At 41.1% G+C, this 24,145-nt stretch overlaps 1 protein-coding gene across 1 annotated transcript; it reads right to left on the reverse strand.

The window, feature by feature from the left end:
* Positions 1–4,887: 4,887 nt before the first annotated feature.
* Positions 4,888–23,817, reverse strand: syt3 (synaptotagmin III; the record flags this gene model as incomplete). The annotated part of the gene is made up of 10 exons (XM_084571496.1): positions 23,506–23,817; positions 19,353–19,748; positions 17,760–17,868; positions 17,164–17,340; positions 13,509–13,635; positions 9,782–10,000; positions 7,888–8,008; positions 6,541–6,712; positions 5,739–5,868; positions 4,888–4,977 (listed from the first exon to the last, which is right to left on the reverse strand). The coding sequence occupies exons 1-10, from the start codon at positions 23,651–23,653 to the stop codon at positions 4,888–4,890; spliced, it is 1,689 nt and encodes a 562-aa protein (XP_084427622.1). The 5' UTR covers positions 23,654–23,817.
* Between the last annotated feature and the right edge of the window lie 328 nt (positions 23,818–24,145).

Genomic DNA, 24,145 nt, shown 5'->3' on the forward strand with positions numbered 1-24,145 from the left:
AGCATGGAGCTGGAGCAGGTTTAATGCCATGATATAAAAGATATTGTCTACATGGTCCTACCAAGAAAGCTGTAACAGCAAAGTATCCCCCAAAGCTATTGCATTCATCTTTAATGATGCAAGGGAATTCAGTATCATTATGTATAATAATCAGATATATTAACAATAACAGTTAATGCCTTGCTGTCAGCTTTTAGATACCTTTAGATAAATCCCTCCAGAGTGATTCAAACAGCTCTGTATTGCACACGCCACCCCCAGTGTCTAACTTGCTCCCCTCCCTCCCTCTCTGCCTCTTTCAGCTCACTGAACTGAGTGAAATGTCTTTCCGACTAAATGATTTTTTTTTTTTTTTTTTTTTTTGCACGTGGGAAAGTTGCCATGGAGACAGGAATCCCCCACCACCACCATCCCACCCCCAAGCCCCTCCTCTCATTTTTTTTTTCTCCTCTCAACAGTCCACAGCATTAAAGCTGTGCTAACTAGTGCGTTGTCACGTGTGTGTGTGTGTGTGCATGGTCGAGTTGTGTGTGTTTTGCTCTTCTTGAAGGGTTAACACTGTCAGTATGGTGCAGGTGCCCCGTGATGAGAGTGTCTATATATGGAGCTATCCTCCTCCACTTCTGTCTCCACTTCTGCATACATCGTGCATGCAGCTCCTCTTCTCCAGGTTTTCCCATTTGTGCTCTCCTCCTCGCTGGCACTCTCCCCCTCTCCATCCTCCTTCATTTGTTTAATCCTCTCCCACTCCTCCTCTCTGTCATTCCCTTGCACATCTGAGCTTGGTCTCCCTCCTTGCATTGCTTTCTGCTGAAACACATTTTTTCCCTTCGCTTTAGCAAGGGATAATAACCATATGACAAATAATGTGAGTGATATAAAAATAAAGAGAAACCAAACAGAAGTAGGAGGACGGAAAGCACACAGGGCACGCAGTCGTGCTCCATTTTGCATTTAGGCAAAATGCGGCCACAATAAAGAATTCATGACAAAGTGGCTGAATAATTACACATGATTTAATGCACAGCGGAAAGTCAGAGAGCTTGGTAATAAAAAAAAAAAAAGGTTGGGCAGCCTCTGACCAAGAAGTGTCTTACCTTACCTTCCCTGCTAAATATAGACTGTGTACATCTGAAATGCTCAGGGCTTTGCATTTTATATACAGTAGAACACACTGCCTGGTATGTGTGACACCTCCTCTGCCCCCTAAGCCAGTGCATTAAAAGAAGGCAGAAACACGAAGCTGGATGATAACATATCCTTTATTTCCATTATCATTGCTTCAGCCACACGGTTACTTACACATTCAGTGACATCCTGTGACCTGGTACAGCTGTCCTGACTTAAACAATCACCCTGACTGAACCCCCTCACTCAGATTCTCAGCATTAACCAATAAAAAAGTAAACCTCTTGAAGAAATTATATATAAAAAAAAAACAATTGAAAACCCCCAAAAAAGAATACCAATTTGAGAAAGATAAATACAGCATAAACAATGTTATTTCATCCCTTGAATGCTGTTTTTGACCACAGAGATTAACAATTGCTAGGTCTCCATTTAGTCGTCATTAGTAGTATTAGTATCAAGTTCATTGTCAGATTTTGCTTAAAGCATCACTTATATAATTTTCATTGCATCAAGTTGACATCATTCATGTTAATATAAGCATGCAAACATGTTTCCCCATGACCATTCAGAACTGCACAAACAAGAGAAGACAGCGAGAGAGAGAGAGAGAGAGAGAGAGAGAGAATAGAGAGGAAGGAGGAAGGGCAGGTTGTCATACACAGAAAGAAAGAGGGCAAGATGGAGGGATACGAGAAAGCTGAGGGAGCGACGAGGTCGGTGGGGGGAAAAAATAGAGTGGGAAATGGATAGGTGAGGGAGAGGTGGGGTGGTTGAGTTGTAGCATTGGTAAGGATTGCTGGAGGAGCAAAGGAGAGAATGAGTAATCAGGCAGTAATCAGCCAGACAGAAACAGAAAGGGGGGTTGGAGTGTGGTGGTGGACAGTAGGAGTAGAAGAGAATCAGGGAATGTGCTGGTTCCACTATGAGTTCTGTAATCTATCACAAGACAGTAAAACAAGGACTAAATAGGGTAGACACAAGCAGAGAGAGAGAGAGAGAGAGGCTGTGAAAGAAGGAGAATTATGGGGCCTCAAGACCAATGGATCAATACCATATCTACTTATACAAGCTGGTCAATATTCCCCCATCTCACAAACCACACAGAATCCTTGCAGGTACTGTGCGATGCAGAAATTGTAACCTCTTGCATACCTGCTTTCCTTGATCCAAAGGTAAAGAGAAAGACACTACAGTAGATCCCCCCCACACAAACTTCTTCTGTAAAAGAAGTGTGTGAGCGGGAGATGGCAACAGTAGCAATACAAGTCGCTGTAGTGAGGTGTTGTACTGTTTTGCTGAGGTTACAGTAGTAGTAGAAGTGACAGACATGGCTTTATAAGTCTGTATTGGTTCACACAGGAAGTGCAGAAAATTCAGGCTCTTGTTTTCTCAACACCTCCTCCCCGTTGACTTGCTTTTAGGGGACCTAAATTTGTCATAATCTGTTGGCCGTAATAAGCAGGCCTCAGATTTTTTTTTTCATCTTTTTTTGTGTTCCTTCTCATAAATGTAATCAAAACACACCCAACTTTTAAAATTTTCATTCTCTGTGCCATCTGATTTTTCCCTCGGACGTACAGTACACAAATTACTGAAAGAAGTACACGATCAACAGAGTTACTTACACCAGGCAAAGTGTTAGAGTGGAGGGCTGAATGATTGGCAGCTGATTTCAGAGACGACATAGACAATACAAACTAATGTCTATGATAGACAGTGTTTCCCCACCTAGTGCAATGAGGCACGTCTAGTACGCACACGCATTCTCACACTCGCACACACGCAAAATGGCTCCTTGTAAAGACACGAGACAGAAGACACGTTTGGCTCTGAGATGAGCTTTTCAGTTTGTGGATGGGATGCAGTCTGTTTTGGGGAGTGAGGGAGGCAAAGACAGAAAAAGGATGGGGGAGGCGGTGAGCACGGAAACGTGTCACACACAAGGTCACAGTGACACACAGGCATACACACACACACAGACGCGCACAAATACAAAACAAACACGCCCACAAACACAGAAACACACACTAATAAAAGCAACACGGATGTGTGTGTCCTTCTAAAGTCTTGTCAGGGACATGATATGGACTTGAAGATAACAATGCTATCAGATGAAGCTTGACGAACATGGATGATAGAAAAATAAAATAGTGACAATATCCTTCCCTGTGGGATGCATCCTCCAGCGAGTGCGATCCAAACAGATGTTGGTCCAATCCAAAATGTAGGTCTTGTTTAGTCCTACATTAGGAAAAGTCTGGCGGTTTCGCCTGAAAGCCAGAGACAATCAAACAGTTCATGTCTCCCTGAAGATCAAACCACGCAAAAAATGGCATGAATAAACTCCTTTCCCAATGGCTGTATGTTTTGTGTGTCACACAAATGACAGAGCAAAATAAGAAGGAAAAAAAGATACCAATGAGCACCAATAGGGCCGTGACAAAAACCATGAGGAAGAGGGACACATTGCAAGTTACGTTACATGCTTAGACCAATAAGTCTCTCCTCATTTTTTGCTCCTCTGACATCAATAAAGACCACTGGACGCTTTGTCGTCTTTCCTCTGGGGAAAATAAGCAAGTTTACTCTGAAACCAGAGGGTACGGACCCTGGAGAAGGCGTCCAAAATGGCCAGGAGAATCCACCGTGGATGTTTTGTCCTGCAAAGTACTACATGAGAAGTTTTCCTATACAGTACGGCATACTGTACACTAATGTTGCAAAGAAAAAATATTGACATATGGATTTTCTTCTTTTATAGTCTATACAAGGGTATGAACCTTTGGTCCTGGTTGAAATGACCATTCTATGATGGCTTTCTTTTTTCTTTGTCTTTTTTTTTTGTTTTGTTTTCAAGAGAGAAAAGTTTGTCACATCACACTCCTTCTAGATGAAATACTACACTAATCTGAAGCACACATGAACTACGCACATACTACAAACTTCTGTATTTGTGTATTTATGTGTGTGGGAGAGATAAGTGTGTGAGTTTCCTTCCTAGATTCCAAATTTACACCTGATATCAGCCGTACAGTACCATTTAGTGTCCACATGTGTAAATGTGTAGTCTGACGCTCAAAGTGTAGTTTGTGATGGATGTAGTTTTTTTTTTTTATATCCCCCCGGCTCAGTAAAGACAGCACAGGAGTCGGAGGATTCATTAGCAGGAGCAAAACAGCACTAGCAGTCGGACACTAGCAGTGTCTCCGCGTCTCTCTTTCTTTGATGGAGAGAATTATTCACAGATGAGAGGAAAGAAAGAAAAGTCTGGAGCTGTAGAGATGATAATGACCTGAGGAAAGAGGGAAGAAGGGAAAAGAGGCAGATTAAGCAAGAGAGAGACAGTCAGGGGGGTCGAGAGAGAATATATAAACAGCATGCAGTACTGTAAATTTGTATGGAGGAGGGGGAGATGCATTATGTAACCCATAACATCTAGATTATACAGATGCTTCTGCCTTAGAGCTCCAGCGTCTGACAGATCCACAGCCTCCACTTTATCACACACTCACAGATAGGTCATGCGTTTTAAAACTTGACTAGATTTCCTGTATACATCCAACTGGAGAGCATCAGCTACACTGTACGTGTACATGTGTTATGCTTTAAGATAGAATGCATATTTTTTTATGAGCATGGAGTTAATGGATTGTTTGTGGGATGATGACAGAAATTACAAAGCACTGATTACTAGAAAATAATAATATGAGTAAGATTATTTTGCAGAAAGAACAAACTTCTGAGAGACTCACAGTTTTAATCAGAATGGGGACTGTCCACCACGATATGCGGCTTAGGAGATGATGTTGGTGCAGGTTTAGACACAAATGTACCAATTGCTTTTTCCTACAAGAAAGAATACAGTTTGCTTGCATTAATTTTTTTTTGTAACAAAAAACACTCTTTTTTTCATATCAGGTTGAAATAAATGACATTTTTGGATATAAAACAATATAATGTAACCAACTCTACTGTCACCAGCAGCCTACTGCTACAATTATTGTACTGAAAGGTGCTGAAAAGTTCCAATGTGATGCACTTAACCTTTGGAAAATAAGTGTCTTCACTTTCTTGTGCCCCACACAAAAATAAGAAAGAAAGAAAGAAAAAAAGAAATGATTGTACTGTACTGTGACTCTATAGCTAATTAGCTTCCTAAGAATAATGCTTTGACAAGCAAGTCATACAGTTAGCTTTAAAGATATGATGCAGTGCTATAAATTCATTTCCAAACAACAGTAAATAAAGTAATTCAAAGTTGTTTCAGGTAATAGGATGTTCAATTTTGATAATTAAATCCATGAGTCTTTTACTCATATATATTTAAAGCATTATATTGCTTTTATTTTCTTAAGCAAAACCTAAAAAAATGACACCATCACTGCTACTCCCTCTACTCTCATCATTGCTTATATCTAGTCACTGCTATGCTTCTTAACTGTTAGCACTGCTGCTGCTTCCACCCTTCTTTCTACGATTAATGATATTCATCATATGATAAAAAACATTTTGATTATCATACTCAGCAAAGTGGAACATAGCATAGCGTGTTTCTTCTCAGGACACATGGATGCACACGCACACACACATTATCATACGCTCATTACCTCCACAAGCTGATGCCAGTGCTCTATTGGTTTGCGTGGATTGGCCAGCATGGCCGCCCAGTGCTCCCTCCCTGGACCGTCAGCTTCACTGCCCACACGACACATCCCTATAACCTCGTTATGACCGATGCTGAAACGCAGCAAAGGATGGAGGGATGGAAGCAAGGACGAGTGTGTGTGTGAGAGAGAGAGAGAGAGAGAGAGAGAGAGAGAGAGAACCAGACAGTCCGAAATGGAAGGGGGTGGAGAGGGATATTAGAAAAGCAGAGAGAGAGAGGAAAAGAGAGAGTCTCATTTATCAACCTTGAGCACTGGGAAAAGAGTACACCGGTTGAGGAGGGATATTGAATAGCAGCTCACAACTACGCACAGCCTTGTATCAAAGCGTGATGTCAGTGGGGGAGCTAGCACGAGCACAAACATACAAAAGCACACACCTATAGAGATGCCACATGGAGGGCAGGCTACATAATAGGAGGCGGCGCATTAAGACGCAAACACCAGCCAAATGTTGCTGCAAGACAGACAAACACTGGCAGGGTTACGCTCCTTCCCCCGTCGTTAGCATAAATCATGATTATTCATGAGGTGCCCATCTATGTAAAACAGGGAGCATCCACCAGGAGGCTGACTCATGAGGGGGCCCTTGTTCAACACACCATCCAAATGTGACAACCCACAATCAACGTCATGCTGCATGCGGAAAACACATTCAACTTACGGCACACTCTACTGTAAAGATCAGTTAAATCTTAAATCTCCAGGAGGATGTTACAACGTAATAACACATCAGCTGACTCACCAGTCATAGTCCATCACTGCAATGATGATGGATACACTCTCTATGTTTTCATTGGGAATGTCAAACACCAGCGCTTCATTGTATGTGGGATTCAGTGTGTTCTTCTTAATTGAGGTCTTCCTCTTTTTTAGCCTTCTCCCATCACATATCAGAGAGGCCTTCACGTATGGGTCTGAAGCAGAGAGAGAGAGAGAGACAGAAGGAGGATGTGCAAGAAAAAAATGAAGTAGTGGAAAAAGGAGCGAGAGGGGGGATGAGAAGCAGTGAAGAAGAGAGAGAAAGAAAGACAGGAAAACAGAGAGTGGGGGGAGGAAGCAGAGAGAATAAGATAAGGGGGGACTCCAGTGAACGCTGTTAGGTATTATGTTCACAGGTATCGGCATCTGTAACACATAAAAGGCATGAAAATCAAGTCACCTTGGCAAAGCTGGATTAAGAACACAAAAGGAGAAAAGCAGCACAGGTTGAATCACTTCAGTTATCCATTCAACATGTGCAGCTCTGTGACAGCAGCCAAGGAAAACACACACACACACACGTCTCAGTTTTTATCCTGCATTTAAGCATCTTTCAGGCACTGCAATCAGCTAGTCAATACCAGCATGTGGTCATTATAGTTTGAAATCTCATTTAACCTGAGAGGGTTTCAGTTACAATCATCAGGTCTTTAAGCAAAGGATAACCGTAGAATAAAAATACTTCATGATGTAATATAATATTGATATTAGCATTGGCAATCACATTTCCTAAAGTCTTGATTTCTGCAGACATCAGTGGAACTACACATGGAGCTCATTTTTCAACCAAACTTGATACCTTCAGGTAATCCATTTATACTGTATAAACTCTGTTTCTTGAAATACTCCTCTATTGGTAGGAAACAATCAATGTAGAGATGCTCTGTACACTTCAGGAACTACTTAGCAATGATTTTAAGTAATTCCCTTTCACATGCTTTGTCTGTCTTTGAAATTCCTGATAACTTTCGTATGGAAAATTGTTGCTTTTACTTGCAAGTGGTGATAGAGTCCTCCAGCAATACCCCAATACATCACACTGTATCATGTAACTTTATTGCATTCTTGTCTATAGAGGCTGCTGCTTCTGGATCTGTTGCTAAATTGCAGAAAAGTTTCCATTTCCTTTAAAAGGAACTGCCATCCAGTGCATGCCATTTATTATGCTGCATGTTTGTCCAGTTATCAGTCAGAAGGAGAAATCTAAAAGAGCTCATCACCACTGCCAGTTAGACCATATTAAAGTTGTCATATTTTTCCTGTACATGAGTTTCCATTCAGACTCCGGGTTCACAGCAGCATGGTGTACGTGAGTGCATTACTCCTTTACCTGAGAAACCAGTCAGGTCCATGGCTTTGAGGTTGGTGGCCTTGATGACTGTGGCTGTGAGCCTGCCTGCAGTGGGCAGGTAACACAGCGAGAAATTAAGCTCCCCGAGATCAGCCTTCTCCTGTAGGGTCACCAGATAAACACAAACAGGGATCAGGAATAGAGCGGGGATGTTGGAATCAGAAAAGGAGACAGCTAAAACTCTAATAGACAGATATCCTTTGGTTCGCTATGATTGTCTGTTGCCTTAAAAAGAGCTGCATTTGTGACTGACGAGGAAGGGGGCAGCAGACGTCTTAATGTGGACAGGCAGCGTATTTAGGCAGAGGGAAAGTGCCGTCACTATAAATGAATCATATGTCAATCTGTCAAAGTCCCGGAGTGGAGGAAAGTGCTAAGTAGAGGCGACGATTCTTCAGGCTTTATATATCTCTCCCTCCACTCCCATATGATCTTCTCCCTGCCTGTGGTCTCAGTGGCACCACAGTAATGACACCAGTGGTATTCAGGTCACACTGTAGTCCTTAGCGGCTTTGAGCCTCACTAATCAATATTTCCCAAAGTGAAATACTGAAATATACTGATGCGCTGATGCTTTAAACTTATTTAATAAATTAAATGCCCATGCCAAAAAATGTTTAAGACTTTGCTCTATCTAATTTGCTAATAGCACTTTATGAATATTTCATATAAATCTACTTGGACACTTCCTAATGTTTGGATGTGGCTACCAGTGCCTTTCCAGTAATCTATCTGGACTCTCCTGAGCTGTTTTTCACATTACCAGACTATGAATTAATCTTTACTGCAGGCAATTTCCAGTCTGCACCCTCTCTATACAGTATAATCCTCTGACAACAAACAACAACGCACATGCTTCTATGAGTCTTATGAAAGCAAAGGGAGATTACAGTAATTTGAATCATATATGAAAATGAAAAGAAGAGTTTGAAGTTCATCTAAATTTGTCTTTTGTGAGAAACAGACTTCGGGAACTAGAATCTGAAGTAATCAGATAAGCTTATATTATGGCGTATGTAGATTCTGAATAACCTGGCATTTGGATTTGTCATGTTTTTGAAACAAGATGTCTTCGTGACGTCTAGCCTTTGGAAATACACTTTAAATGACCTTGAATGAATGAACATACATACGTAAAAATTCAGATAGATGTAAAGAATTTGAAAGCCGTTTTTAAGTTTCAGCAGAAAGTATTTTCTCAGCAGTTCATTCAGTTTATTTGGGCTTTTATGCTTCAGTCGTCACATTTTCTATATCAATATGAGGTTACCAGAGTGACACAGCGAAATCTACACGTTACTACAGTTCTTTCGAAAGATTTTAGGTTCTTTACAACATTAGTTACCATGCAATACCTTCAAGGCAGCACCCATATTCCTTCTACAGTATAACCAAGAGCCCAAACATGCAACCAGTCATGAAGAGCTATTTTCAGTAACCACTGCAATAGATGGTCTGGACCCCACAAAGTCTTGATCCCAACATCACAGAGTCAGCCAGGGATTACTTGAAGAAACAGAAGGACCTGAGTCGACCTAAATCAATTATATTCTCAAAAATACCTGTGTGTTATATCTAGCATTTGGCTTTACACTGCCGTGTGCATTGATTTTTCATCCAAACTGTAATTAAAAATAATTTTCACAACGTTAAAGCATTATTTTATTTTTATTTTTTTTTGTATTGAATGGAAACTGTTACTCTTGTCGTGTTTGAGGTGCTCCTTTCCAGACTCACTTCTATTTATCACAGCTTTGGCTGACAATTTGCAGCTGAAATAGCCTGATTTCTCCACAAGGCTCATTCAAATTTCATCTAATGTACAGCGGGCATCTCCTCCAAGTGAAAGTGACTGTCGTGAGTAATTTCTTACCGCAGTGCCCTCCACAATGTCCCTCCAGATGGGTTTGTCAGCGCTGCCTTCGCTGAAGTCCAGCAGGTTGTCTACCACTACCTGGCCTATCAGGTCGTGTCTGGAGAAGCGGTCGAAGTCATAAACAGAGAAATGCAGTTTCCTGGAATGTAGCTCATTCAGCGGCACGCCAAACTGAAATGTCTCGTTGAACACTGGGTTTAAGGTCTTTCTGTGGACCTGGGAGAGAGAGAGAGAGAGAGAGAGAGAGAGAGAGAGAAAGAGAGAATTTATGAAAACCTTTTAGATTTTAGATTGCTGTGGATATATTTTGTACATTTGCCATTCCAACAACATACTTAATGGTATGTACATGTATAATTGTTTTATTACAGCGAATGATGGGCTCCATATATCACCTATTTCCCATATTTTCAGTGCTTTCCTATTTCTAAACAGGCCACCCAGAAATCGATGTATACATCATATAAATATTCTATTTTATTTTATTTCAAATCATTTTTTCTAAAAATTTTGTATCTACACCCTCGAAACAGTTCACCTTAATGATAATAGAAGTTACATAATGGCCATAATATACTCTGCAATTATTAAGAAGGTACTTTATGAAGTTAAAAAAGTTTGTGCTTCACTTATCTTTTTATATGATCCTTTGAAAAGTATTCATACAAGAGGCATATTCATATTTTAGGAATAATTACACAGTAACTTGTGCACTCTGTATGCATTTATATTATTTTTTTCCATTCAAGACTTTTCCTTGATTATTGCCTTCTAGCCACAGACAAAAGCCAAGGTTTTATTAAGAAAAACCCAGCAGGCTTTTTTAAAGATCCATCTGGAAAATCTTTTATTCTGCTGGTATGCAACATATTTTAATCTGATTCAAAGTAAAATACATTTATTTTCAACCTAACACACAAAGGGATGTTTGTTGGTTTTTAGCTTTGGCATGGTGTTTTTTCTGCCTTATTTTTTGTGTTTTCACATTTTTTTGCCTGAAATCGGCTCCTGCAACCCACCCAGCTGCAGTTTTACCCAAAAGAAATAAGAAACATAAAAGTCTTTGCTTCCTGTAAACCAAAGACCGACCAGAGACTCTTTGAGAGTCTAAAAGCTTTGATTAACTGCTTGGAGAATGAATCATATTGTGCTGGAAGCAGCAAAACAGGCATGTAAATGTCATAGAGCTCTATTTTAAACTGATGGCCACTATTTCAAAAACATATCAGACATATCAGGACACAGAACTGCATTACAGAGGGCTTTGATTTATAGCGTACCATAAGACTTTGGGCACATAATTAACCTTTAACACAGCGCCTGACATTGTTCCATTGCCAGAGGGAGAAAAGTGAATTTCACCTTTTCTTTTGGGATCAAAGATCAAATCAAATCTGCTGGAATGAAATAAGGGCAGAAAACTACATTTAAAAAGGAACAGGAGTGTGTTCCTTTAAAACTCACTTCTCACATGTAAATGCACTTAACCCAAGTTATTTAGTCATTTTAAAGGTGACATAGAATGATTGAACGGGGTATTTATCCTTGATCTGTGATGTGACATGCAGACAACAAAATTTTGGTTGGGTCTGTAATGCCTTAGAAGCTTCCTAAAAACCTCTCTCAGAAAGCTATATTAGGGTGGGGGATTTTAAACGCGTGGTTTTGCACCTATTTGTCGCCCCTTCGGGCTTAACTGGCAACCTCATTATGAAATGCAAGCACTTGACGCTGATTGGCTGCATTTGCTGCCACTCAAAAGAATGTAAACTTCGCTATAGAGAGCCGAAGTCCCGCCCCTCTACTTACCGAAGGGAGTTTTGGTCGGTTCTGTACGCGCCAGCATGCGGGACTTGTAGTTCGTTTAATTACATATTTTCCATAGCGTTTTACTTAACTATCTTGCGACAAACTGTGACATTCTTGACATGTAAAATCATTTTTTATTCTGAAAAACAACATATGTATAATCCAAGGCACAAGTCGATCGGGACCAGAAAATAATTTATCTTTCGCCACAGACTGCCGTTCACAAACGAAGTAGCAGTCTGTGGTTGAATGTAGTTGGAATCCGATTATAAATGAACAGCAGCCACGCATCTCGTGCATTTCTTTCGGTGGGAATGTAATGGAAAGTTTGCACACCGCTTGCACAGCCTGGAAGAGCACACCTCGGAACGCGACTCGCCATTTCGCCTTGAACTCCGCAAGCACTGCTGCAATGTACTTCCCGTTGGAGGCGAGAGGGCGGATGTATGCAAATTATTTTGAAGGGGAGGGAATTGAATGAGAGTGGGGGGCAGTGAGATGCATTTTACGTAATATGTATCCGTTGTTCAGATTGGGCCATTTTCTGGCTGACATTTCTAAAGGAGGAATTTCTATGAAACGGAGATGTTCAGAATGTCTAGCACTTTTCGTATGTTCGTGAATGCGGGCAGACTACCGTTATTCAACTAAGACAAGGTAAAAACGTTTTTTCATTCTCTGTCACCTTTAAATGCAAGAACTCTGTCTGATGGGGAAAAAAAATACTCCAAGCTTGACATATTTTAGCACACTGAGGATGTCATTAATAAATTTGTTTCCAACCTCATTCAATCTCCAACACAAAATGTTTCTTTTTGTTGATTTACCAGTGGGATTTAATTGCAGTGCAAGCATTTGATGTAAATGCTGTCATGCAATAAGGCATGTGATAATTAAAATGTGACACACTCCAGATTTTCCAAATCCAACTTTTGTGACTGCCTGAGCGGGTCTGTCACTCCAGCTTATTAGCACTTGATGATTACTTGTTAGTTTTGGATTAAACATGCAGCGAATGGAGACGCATTTTAGAAACCAGAAAACAGGTTTAGAAAACCAGAACGCAAGTTCTTATATCTACTCGTAGGTGATGTCTGTTTCTCTTTTGAAATTAGTTGGATGGATCAAAGCGTTGCAAAATGTGTGGTGTAAAAATTCAATGTTAATGAGAATGCGATTGAAATTAAACAATCACCTACACTCCAAACAAAAGAGGAGACATATTATGCAAATGACTGAAGCATTCAAGCTTTTCAATGGTTGAAGGGGCTTTTGTGATGTGCAGGAGACAGTTACACAAAAGGGGAAACCAAAAGGGAGAAATTTCCAACTAGTACAGCTTCATTGTCACTGAAAGCTTTACTTTCACACTTTCTCAGCTCTGTGCTCAATACTGACCCTTTTAAGCTTCAGAATTTCTCTGTGTTTCATCCCCTTACAAAAGGTGCTAGTGATATTTATGGATATAACACTACAACTACAACTCATATTTGTGAGGCCACTGAGTTTATAAATCTTCCTTTTCCACAGAGAATAAATTAGAAGAGAAGAGGATTTTTTTGAGGGCTACGGGTACAGAACGTTCCAAAATGTACTCAAATATTGACTCAACTGTCCTCAAACACCAGAATAACACAAAGGAGTTGAGTAACAGTGCCCTGTAATAGCCAGAAGCACATTATCCTAAATAAATTATGGCCCAGATTAGATTAGATTACATTAGTGAAACTGTAATGATTGTCTGTAAGGACGCTGGGTCATCACAGCAGCAGGAAAGAGGCAGAGAAAAAAATAGAAAGTCCATCTTGACGATGTTTTAATGTTGGGGGGATTCTTTGTGTTTGTTTGTTTCCACGACATTAAGGATGCTGCTTGCCACTAAGATACAGGTGAGAGTGGTGGAAGCGAGAGGCACCTTCGTCTGGAATTTCTTCTTCCTGTCTGGCAGTAGGTAAATCTTCACATACGGATCAGAGAAGCCGTTGGCGTCTTTGGCTGGCAGGTCCAAAGCTTTCAGTATCTTCACCACCAATTGCTCCGTACTGAGACACACACAAACAAACAAATACACAAACCCCATTAGACTATTAGATTAAAAAAATAAAATGTAGGTGTATGTGTGTTATTTGTGTCACACTTGCAGCTGTATCATGGTTGCACTCTCAGCAATGTTAAACGTACACACAGATGTACAGCCAGTGAGGCACCTCAAAGCTGAGATCATTTATAACCCTTAACACTGTATCCTTTATTGTCCAGTCACATGCATCATATAGAGAACAGCCCACAGTCCACAAGAAAAGCTTAATCTAAATGTATGCCTCTGCGTGTGAGGAATGGAAGCCTCATGTGTGATAGTAACTTAAATATATCTTTAGTTTTGGACTGTTAGTCAGACTAAATGAGCTATTGGAAAGGTGACACCTTTTTAAAAATATATTTCATAGACAATTAATCAAGAAAATAATAAGGCCAAATAACAATGAAAAGTCATTAGCTGCAGCCTTGCACAAAAGATACAAAATCCAGATAATAAACGAATGCCTACTGTGCTGCTTCTCTTAAAGTAGTTAGAAAATTGGGAGTTGCAGATCCACAAGCTGTCCTAACATGAATCTAAATTTATTTTGTTCAATAAGCTGTCTAAGAATTCATTACATTTATATTTAAAGTGGATATTTTGGTATTATTCTCAAAAGTGTTGCTGATTGTGTTTGTACCATTCAATCAACCAATTGATGAAACAACTGTTGCAACTCAACAAAAAAAGAATTAGACTCATCTTTTCATTTTATGTGACCTAAAAAGATCTTCAGGAGTGTCTCGTAATGAAATTCCAAAATGAAAACAATATTACATTAAATTATATACTTTGGCGTAGACATTTTTAATGGTACTATTTCAATGTTTTTTTTAAAAAATGAATAAAAACTCTCAGCAGCTTTGGCATCATTGGTCCTTATATATCAATAACCTAAGCACATACTCAAATGCACACGTAAGCAGTGTGGCAGGACTGTAAGTCCTTCTTTGTCACGCACACAAATATATGCAAGCATGCAACACACACGAGCGCGCTGACGCATACATCTTTACATCTGAATTCGCAGTCACACAGTCATGGCTGCGTCTCCCATGCCGTTTATTATGTATTTAATTACCAAATGAAGATGAAGATGGCTCGGAGGCCTTTAATCAGACCTCGTTAGACTGTGTCTCCCTGTGTTAACCAGTGTGTCAGCACTTCATTAGCTGCTTTAGGAGAACAGCGTGAACTTTGGGGATGGGGAAAGATCAGCCAGAAGTGACCCTTGCAGTTATCATGTCTACTGTCCATGTGTACCAATCACAAATAAGATACGCTTGTTGACAATACAACCGTGGCCAATCCGGACATGTGTTTACCTCTGAATCACATCCAATTAAGGCAATCGGATAAACATGCCCAGTTCGCTATCACATCAAATCAACGAGATGGTGTACAGGGCAAACTGCTGCAAGAAATCACATTTCCAGCCAGATGAATATTTTAACAAGAAACCTCTGACTAATTTAAATATGTATTTGATAATCATTTAATACAGAATGATTTTACAATATGTTTGTGGCAGAGAATCTGCAATCATCATGATAAATAAATCAGTGTGGTTCACAGCAATGCTCCGATGTGCAATAATTAGAAATGACAGGAGGCTTGCGCACAAAAAAACAACAACGAATGAATTTTCCTGCATTTGTTGTTCGACACAAAGATAGGGTTGCAGATTTTCCTGCACTCACGTGTCTTATTACAGAACAAGACATAAGCCTGGAGCAAGGTTTTTTACACAATCCCAGAGGCATGCTGCAGAGAATATACCTATTAATGCTTGAACAGAGAGTGAAATTCACGGCCTTATTCCTGGCAGACAATGCCCGAAAGCTAGCTGTTATTCCCACAGTAGAAATGTGTCAGCTTTTAATGGGATTGTCAATAGAAATGCGTTTCCCAGAGGATCTGAGTAAGATTGACATTGTTGTTCTGACTGTTACGCTCCAAACAACTGGGTCTCGCACATTAACATACAAATCTTATCACAGTTGGAGCACTAATACATCTCTGTGTGCGCGTATCTACACACAGGCCCACACTTTTTTTGCTACATGTCCAACTGAGCTTCTTTACTCAGCAGTCACTTCCTCTCACTCCTCTCGCTGAAACAATTTCATTCCAGTATAATGACAGACAACTAAAGCAAGCATAAATTATCTTGTGACTTCATAAATGGGGAAAAGGGACACATGAATAGTTTTCATCATTACCATTCCTCTCCATCAAGCTCCCATGCTAATTCTCTGCATCCGTAACTTTGACTATAACACAGCCTGGTGTTATTATGTGTTGACGGGGTTGCTGTTTAAAGTGGCTTTCCATATATAATTCATGACTGAAACGGCCTCTCGCTCCCTTTCTTTTCTGTCCATCAGCACTTTCGTCCGTTGTAATGTTTCTACATGTCGGTGCAGGCAGAAATGGGGACTGCCAGCTGAGCCACAGATAGAGAGCAGCACGCTCCTCGCCATCAGCACCGACTTACACTCGATTCATACACACACTCTCCCATCACCTGGTCGTCACAGCATGGCACCCACCAATTACGTGGTTTAGACCCAAATCCTTCTGCAGAGAACGTTCAACTAAGCATCGTCAAAGGAGCAAAATTAAAGTAACTACAGCAAATCGGTGCAACGCTGCATAAAAAACATGGATGCTGTTTTGTCACTTACGTTTAATGCAGCCACTCTCTCATTTTAAACATTAATATTTCAGCATTATAAGCACAATCAAATGAGACCACAGCTAAGACAACGGCTCTCATGCTAGCAGTAAGATAGCTGTGTGTTTATTGTTTTTGTTCGTTTTTTTTTTTAGATGGAGTTAAACCCACTGCTCGCTGTCACAACCTCAATTTTCTCCTTGAGTCTGAGGTTTTCTTTTTTGTGTCTACTGGAGAGGACAAACGCGCCGGAATACATTGTCTCAAGACGTAACCTCTCTCTGCTGTTCTGTGCCATGGAGAAATACAGCAAACCTGTGTCTGCATGTGGCCCTCTGAGCACTGCTGATCAAAGTGGTGCAAAAGCAGACGCGTCAACATTAACATGGTAAACGACAGTGTTGAAGTCTTGTTTTAAATCCTCCACATATCCTCATGTACTGCTATCATATGAATCCACAGAATGCTGAATTTATTTTTATCGATCAATCAATTCAGACAAAAATATCTGAACAATTAGCAAAACGATTGCAAATCTCTCACAAAATTTGGAATTTGCATTTGTTTTTAGCACCAGCTATAGCTATGAAAGTACTGATATGTGTGTTTCCCTGTTTTGATCAAAGCACAAGATTCAAATCAATAAGCACTCTACATAGATGCAGCACCTTTAGGCTGACCTGGTGCAACAGCCTCATTGTTTACAGACTTTATTTCTTAAATAATTTAATATTGTTCTAAAGTCTCTTCTTTTTACATAACAGGACTCTAACAGAGTGAGTAGTTTCTTCGGGAGAAAATGTATTGACTTACTTAAAGGCATAGCGCAGGAGGAAGCTGATCTTGCCACAGGTGTCGCCCGGTTTGCCTTCGCCTGGGTCACCTTTAGGTCTATAGAGCTCCGGTTTGATCTGCCCAATGCTGGTTACCTGCTCCTTCTCCTCGCCGTGGAAATCAGGACTGGAGAGCTGGTGAGTCATGGGCTTAGGCCTAAACAGACACACAAGAGCTCAGAGGGTGAATATTAAGTGAAGAGCACAGAACGCACACATCCAGTTTACTCACCCCAACAGAAAAAACAGCTGTGCAACAGCGTGATTCAGCCACTTAATCAGAGATGCAGTAGCGGGTAAACCATTTAAATTGGGAGTTTACGCACAGGCTTTATTTGCCTCAGAGTTTCCACACCTTTTATTACACATGCATACATCATAGTAAGTGTTATCAAAACAAGACTAGCTGTGTAACGATGGATTTGAAAAAACAAAAATATAAGAGACAAAAAAAAGTGCACGTGCAAAAAAGACACTTCATAAAAAATGCTTTTGCAAATCTCTTGCAAGGTTAAAGCCAGCATTGTATAACTAATATGATTTTTCATATTCAATCATATAGATTCATACACTTACCGTGCAGCGACCTGCTGCTGTGAATGAGCGTTGGGCAGGTCTTTTGGAGGATGAGCTCCCCCCTCTGAGTTGGGGACATCCGGAGACGTCTGACTCAGCTTCAGAGTTCCTAACAGAGTGGAAAACAATGGACAAAACTGTTTTCAGTGCCTCTTTTATTAGTACTGTAGTGGTGTCAGCTGTACAGTAGCACTAAAGAGCAATGTTTTTGTCAGCATCATTGATCTCATTGATTGTATTACTTTGATTTAACAGGCAGTAATTTACCAGCAGAGCAGGGGAGGGATGGAATGAGCGGACATATTTACAATAGCAGCACATGAGCCAGCATAAAAGGCAGCCGTGTGAAAGAAGGGTACGTCCAGCTGCAATAAAGGCAGCCAGCAAACATTTCACTGCAAGTAATGATAAATAGTCTGAATCGTGTGGAGACAGACAATGTAAACGCAAGACAGGAATGAAAGCTTATCTCAGTTATTGTTTTTATAAAGTCAGCTCCAGAATATCTCTCCAACATCACTTAAGAACAGTTTCAATCTTAGCTTCTTATTCTAAATGCTGATTAAAGTTGAGCTTGGCTGATCGGTCAGTTCCAAACACACCACCGCCACATGCTTTCTGGACAGGATGTCCTGAAGTCACACTAATGAATATCCATATATGTATTTGTGTTAGGCCTGCAGTGAATGGTTATTTTATTTACTACTGATTATCTTCAGATATTAAATTTACAAGAACATAAGACAGAGAAAAGCAGACACAACAGAGATACTGGAATCATTATCATCAAGAAATTACTTAAAACTATGAATTGGTCATTAGAATACTTGCAACCAGTTGCATAATTGTTGCAGGTCTAATTTGCACATTTATTTATTTGTATCTGAAAATGAAATCATGACTAATGTTAAAAGGCTACTTTCTGTAACAAACACACGCTGCAGCTCTAGCAAGCTTTAGAGGTCATTGTTTGGTGTCATCGCACATTTTCTGTTTGGTTCAGTTTCACTGCGTTCACTCATCCACCTTGTATCCAGCAGCAGGCGACTGTTTTCCGTGAACAAGCTCCAATAAAACAAGACACTGGGGAAAACGTAGCAGCCGAGAGACAGATTTTCCCCTGTGTTTGCTGAGACCAAAACAAAGCGAAAAGAAAATATCAGGTGGTCAGAAAAAAGGTCTCCTACATGGGAACATGGAGCCCTTAAGAAGCTTTAAGGAATAATCAAATTCAATATGTAATAAAAATGCTGCTGATATTTGTTGTAATTAGAACTTCAGTAAAAAGACAGAACAGGTGCTTTTGTAAATTTTTGACTAATGAGAGACAAGGCCAGTAAGACGAAAAAGTAATATTGCTTGAGTGTAGTAAGACTGAAAGAAACCCATTTATATGTACAATAATGGTGAGCATTCATCATACTGGTGGAGCACCGACAAATTATTTTTACAGTGTGTAGGTAAATGTATTAAATTCCGTACTCTGTGAGTGTATTAAAATGAGAAGTTATTGACTGAAGCATTACATTACTCTTACACTGACTGGGATTAAGAGTGTCTAATGTCTGTAAACTCGCTCTCTCTCTTGCTCACCAGCATTGTTAGGGTATGAGTCCATATCCAGGTAGGAGTGCTCCTGGGTCTCGTGTGGCCCCCCAACCACCCCTCCGACCTCCCCCCTCTCCACCCCCACTAGGTCAGAGAAATGGGGGTGGTGCTGGCCCTGCTGGCCCAGGGAGGGATATAGCGAGGACGAGGAATGACCCTCCTTCCTCTGCAGCAGTGGAGGTAAGAGTGACGACCCCCCAGGTCCCCCAAGGCTTCCGACACCGGCGCTTCCTGGCAGCAACCCCGACGTCAGGCTCAGACCTCCGCCCTCCTTGTCCCGCCATGGCAGCCAGCAGAGCTTCCAAGAGACGAAGAGGGAGACGGAGAGGAGGACGATGCCACAGAATGTCACAATGACCGACAGAAGACTGACAGAGATCTCTGCAGAGGAAAAGGAAGGGAGGGAGAAGGTAAAGAGAGGAGATTAAACAAATAGAAGGGAATCGTGGCTTAAAAGAAATTTTAGTGGAATTTTGTTTTGAAAACAATCCACAGATCAAAATTCTATGTATGTAGCCATTATAATGAACAAAAACTAAACCCTCATCAGTATGCCTCTGTTATTTACACATTAACACATTATACATATGCCTTACACATCAGCTGGAATCAACTGCATGATCAACAACTCCTTCTCACACACACACGCTGTCATCAGCATCACCACAATATCTACAAATCACACATCATGAAGCAGGAGAGTGAACCTGCCGTAGGCGTAAATTGAAATAAGCAGCCATCCCCTGAAGCTTATATCCCACATTTGAATCTTGAGCTTAAAATGGGGGCAAACGTTAGCAGAGTGGATATTCTCAGGAAAGGAGAGGAGACGAGGGTGGGTGGAGGATGGGCAAACAATTAAAAAAAACAAAAAAACAACACCCACTGTGATGTCTCGATGCAATGTCATCCCATATTGCCTCACGCCTATGAGCTTTTTAATCTGTGACAGCTCAAGGATTGTGTCTGAGGAGTGAGGGTTGGGTGGGGGTGTATGGACAGTGAGTGGATATGTGGGGGTGAGGATGATGGGGAGGGTGGAGTATGACTCATCCGAATGAAAAGTGTACAGAGGAAAAGAAAAGAGCAGTTTCAGCACCAGACTGCTGGACAGTTCCAGCTACAGTCTCTGTCACCAGAGAGCACAACTGAATGAGAGTCAATGTGTGCTCAGGGGACTGGGAACTTTTGTAGTCCAGGGTTAGAAGTACAATTCATGATAAATACCGTCAAATAGACAAAAGATATAACAGTAGTTATTATTATCCTGAACTGTTTGAAGTCTTATAAATAGCATCTTTTGGTCTGATGACTATCTTGACAAAGGGACCAATCAGAGATCACAATGAACTACAGGCCCACAGCTCTCAGCTGGAATATTCATATGTTTTAAGTTGACCAAGAAGACTCACTATGACAGTGTGCTTGAATTTTCAGACTGTGTACACTCCAACTTCAGAGTTAAGTCTTTGTCTTCTTCCCTCGTGGGCTCCATCCGTACAAAAGGGCCACCAATTAAAAATCCTGTCTGTGGGCAGACCAGCCATCACCTTTGTGTAGAATTGCACTGTCTCGCCATCTGAGGAAAATGTTTTCTGAACTCCCACAAGACCCAAACAATGGCCTCATTTTCTTTAACCCCTTTTTCCATTAATTTACTTCATTTCATGTCTTATGGGCATGACAAAAACTCTAAGCACTGGTAAATCGCACAAAACAAGAATGAAATTTCATCTGTAACAGGCTGACAACAAGACCGACAGCAAATAAGAGGAAAAACAAGACAACAGCAGCCAATCCTCCAGCCGTAGGCTACATCTTTTGGAATTCGGTTCTGTCTCCACCCGCCTGCTTGCTCTTTTCACTTCACTCTCTCGTCTATATAATCCCCTCAAACATCTCTCATTCTTTGCTGTCATGTCTTTTCCCATGCTGTCTGCCTCTGCATGCTCTCTTAAGCGACCGTCTGCTTGTACGTCACCCCTACCTTCTCTCTGTTGTCCCCCCTGCTCTTCCTCTGCTTCCTCGTCCTCTTTGGTGAATTATTCATCATTCTGTGTATGTCATTAATCAGCACTTGCTCAGAAGATATGATTGGGGGGCTGCAAGGGTGGGGGATGGGTGAGGGGACATCGATCTGTCTCGCTGGAGAACAAGATTGTTTGTGAGGAACAAATAGAAGAAATAGAAAGCAAGGCAACAGAAAACATGACGACTGAGATCAGAAGACAGGAAGGGAGAAGTGACAGAGGGGAAGGAAAGGAAAAGAGGGCCAAGGAAGGTAGAATGAGGTGGAAAATACAAAGAAGAAGAAGACTGTAGTGAAGAAGTGGGATGGAGTGAAAGAAAAAATACATCACAACCACAGAAACCACAGACATAAAAGGAGGGTTGAAAACAGATTGGTGCACATGTGAAGCAGACATATAAGCTGACTAGCACTGTGGAGTAGAAAGAGAGGAAGATGAATAAGGTCAGAACCACTACCACGCCATGTGTGAAAGGGTAGATACCAAAAAGGCAATGAGAGAGAGAAGGGATAACAAGCTGACAGTGATTTAGAGTGAAACATAAAGAGGGGAGGAGTTTAAGGATGAGAAAGGTTAATGTATTGATCTGGAAGAGGAAAAACAAAGCAAGGCATCGGAGCAGGTTGTGTGTGGTTGGCAGATCGTGGTGCGCTGATAAGACACGGTTGTGATCAACGTGTGCAGTGGCTGTCGGGGCCCAAACCGCTCTCCTCCATTTGTCTCTCTTTAGGGCATTCGCTGTACCTTCCCAAGCACTGATCCTGCCAAAGATCCATCGCTAATCCACAAAGCATAAAAAGGAAAGTCAGCAGGCGGTTAGGTGGGTGGGTAGAAGGCCTCTGAAGTGCGACGTGAAGAGGGCCCGAGACTCCCTGTCAATCAGCAACTGATGCAAGCCCACTGGGAGTCATACATTGCTCCACATCAAACATATCTCCGCTGCTTACACAAGCCATTCACTGACAGCTTTCGGCGGTCGCAGTCCTCTGAGGGATCGGAGACTTCCATCAGCAAACATCGAAAAATCACAGCTGGTAAGCGAGGAGGCCAACGCCTAAAACCATGGCATGACATTTCTTCACAGAGCCATCCAAATCTCCAGAGGCAACACACAGCCAATCCAGGCTAATCTACACTGAGCCACAGATCCACGTTAATCTGCATAACAGTACATTGCACTTCCAGAAGCTTCAACGAGAACCAACTCACTATACACACTCCACGGTGTAGCAGGATTTACCTGCTCAGATTTGTAAAAAGAAAAATAGATATGCATGCATAGAGATAACAGTTGCAGGATTCTACTGAGACTCTTTTGTGGATCATAAAATAGGCTGGACCATGGACATTTCAGTGAAGCACATGAATTTTTCATGATTTGGTGTTCAGGGTGCATAGTAATTCAAACTGTCCATAAACATGAGCACTCCTCTGAACATTTGCCTGATCATACCTTTAAGTCTAACATATGTCATGTTGTGTTGTGACAACTGAAATGCCCATTGGATGTTTCCACTTTTAGGCTAAAACATTTAAAACATTTTAAATATTACATTAACTTTTCTTTATTCTTTTAGGTGTACTTCCTCATTTAAGCGACAGCTAAATATCTTTGTTACTATCAAACATTCCCTTCTTGTAGCTTGAAAGGTGCCTGTTGCGTTTACATTTTGCTCCCTCACAGAGTACAGCAGCTGTGGTCTTCCTGAATACATTAAATGGAAATCAAAGCTCATTTTGTTGTTTTCATGCCGGGAAAAAAAGAAACATACAGAGCTAGCATGTCCAGTTTTTGCATATTTAGCAAAAATGCTGCTACAATCTGAGTGTTTGAACATCCTGAGCATATGGATGTACAGCAGACGAGTTATTTATTCTGCAGATGTTGGAGAAGTTTCCACACTGTTTTTATGGCCCTGCATTTAAACTAACATGAATCAAGCTGACCACAGACCCCATTCTGTGTGAAGGATGATACGACCATACGAGTCTTTGATACTATAAGGGCATGTCTTGGGTGAAATATTGCTTTTAAGCAAGGAGAAGCAGATATTTACTATTGCAGTTAATCTTGACACTACAGAAAACATTGTCAGTGCGCCAGTTACCTGTGTCCTGTCTGGTGCGACCCCTCAGCAGGTAGCTGAACTCCTGGCAGCGTTCGCTCTGGCTGTAACCCCTTGGGGAGTTGAAGCACAGCTCCTCCACCAACACCAGCGCCTTCTTACACAGGTCTTCATCCCAGTCCCCCGACATCCTCCAATCCGCATCGCACTCTCACCAGCAGTCAGCCAATGACAGCACAGCCGTCACCGCCCTCACCTATAGGACGGCGCTTGTGTAGAGTGTTGGCCCGTCCACCTTTTAAAGGGGTGTGAACTGAGAAAGACGAGGCAGAGAAGGGGGCTATGGCTAAAAGGGAATAACACCAGGGGCTCTGCAGGGTGTCTTGGTCTGGATCACAGTGGCCAAGCAGACATGCTCATGTATGACTGAGCGACACCCTCCCCTTTCACTTTCCCTAAAAGAGACAGAAGGAGAGACACTGGCAACGTAAGTGTGAAGACATAAAAGTATACAAATCAAGTTTACAAGTGAGAACACTCATTTCAGAACCTTCACTGTCTTTCTGATAGATAATTTTTTCTGTGGTTTTACCTAATATTGCTTTAGCAGACAATATGAAAAATGATATTAGCATTATGGAAAAAGTGAAAAATTTTTAATTATGATGCACGTACAACTAAA

The sequence above is a fragment of the Chelon labrosus genome (genome assembly GCF_963514085.1).
Source record: "Chelon labrosus genome assembly, chromosome: 21".
Classification (NCBI taxonomy): domain Eukaryota; kingdom Metazoa; phylum Chordata; class Actinopteri; order Mugiliformes; family Mugilidae; genus Chelon; species Chelon labrosus.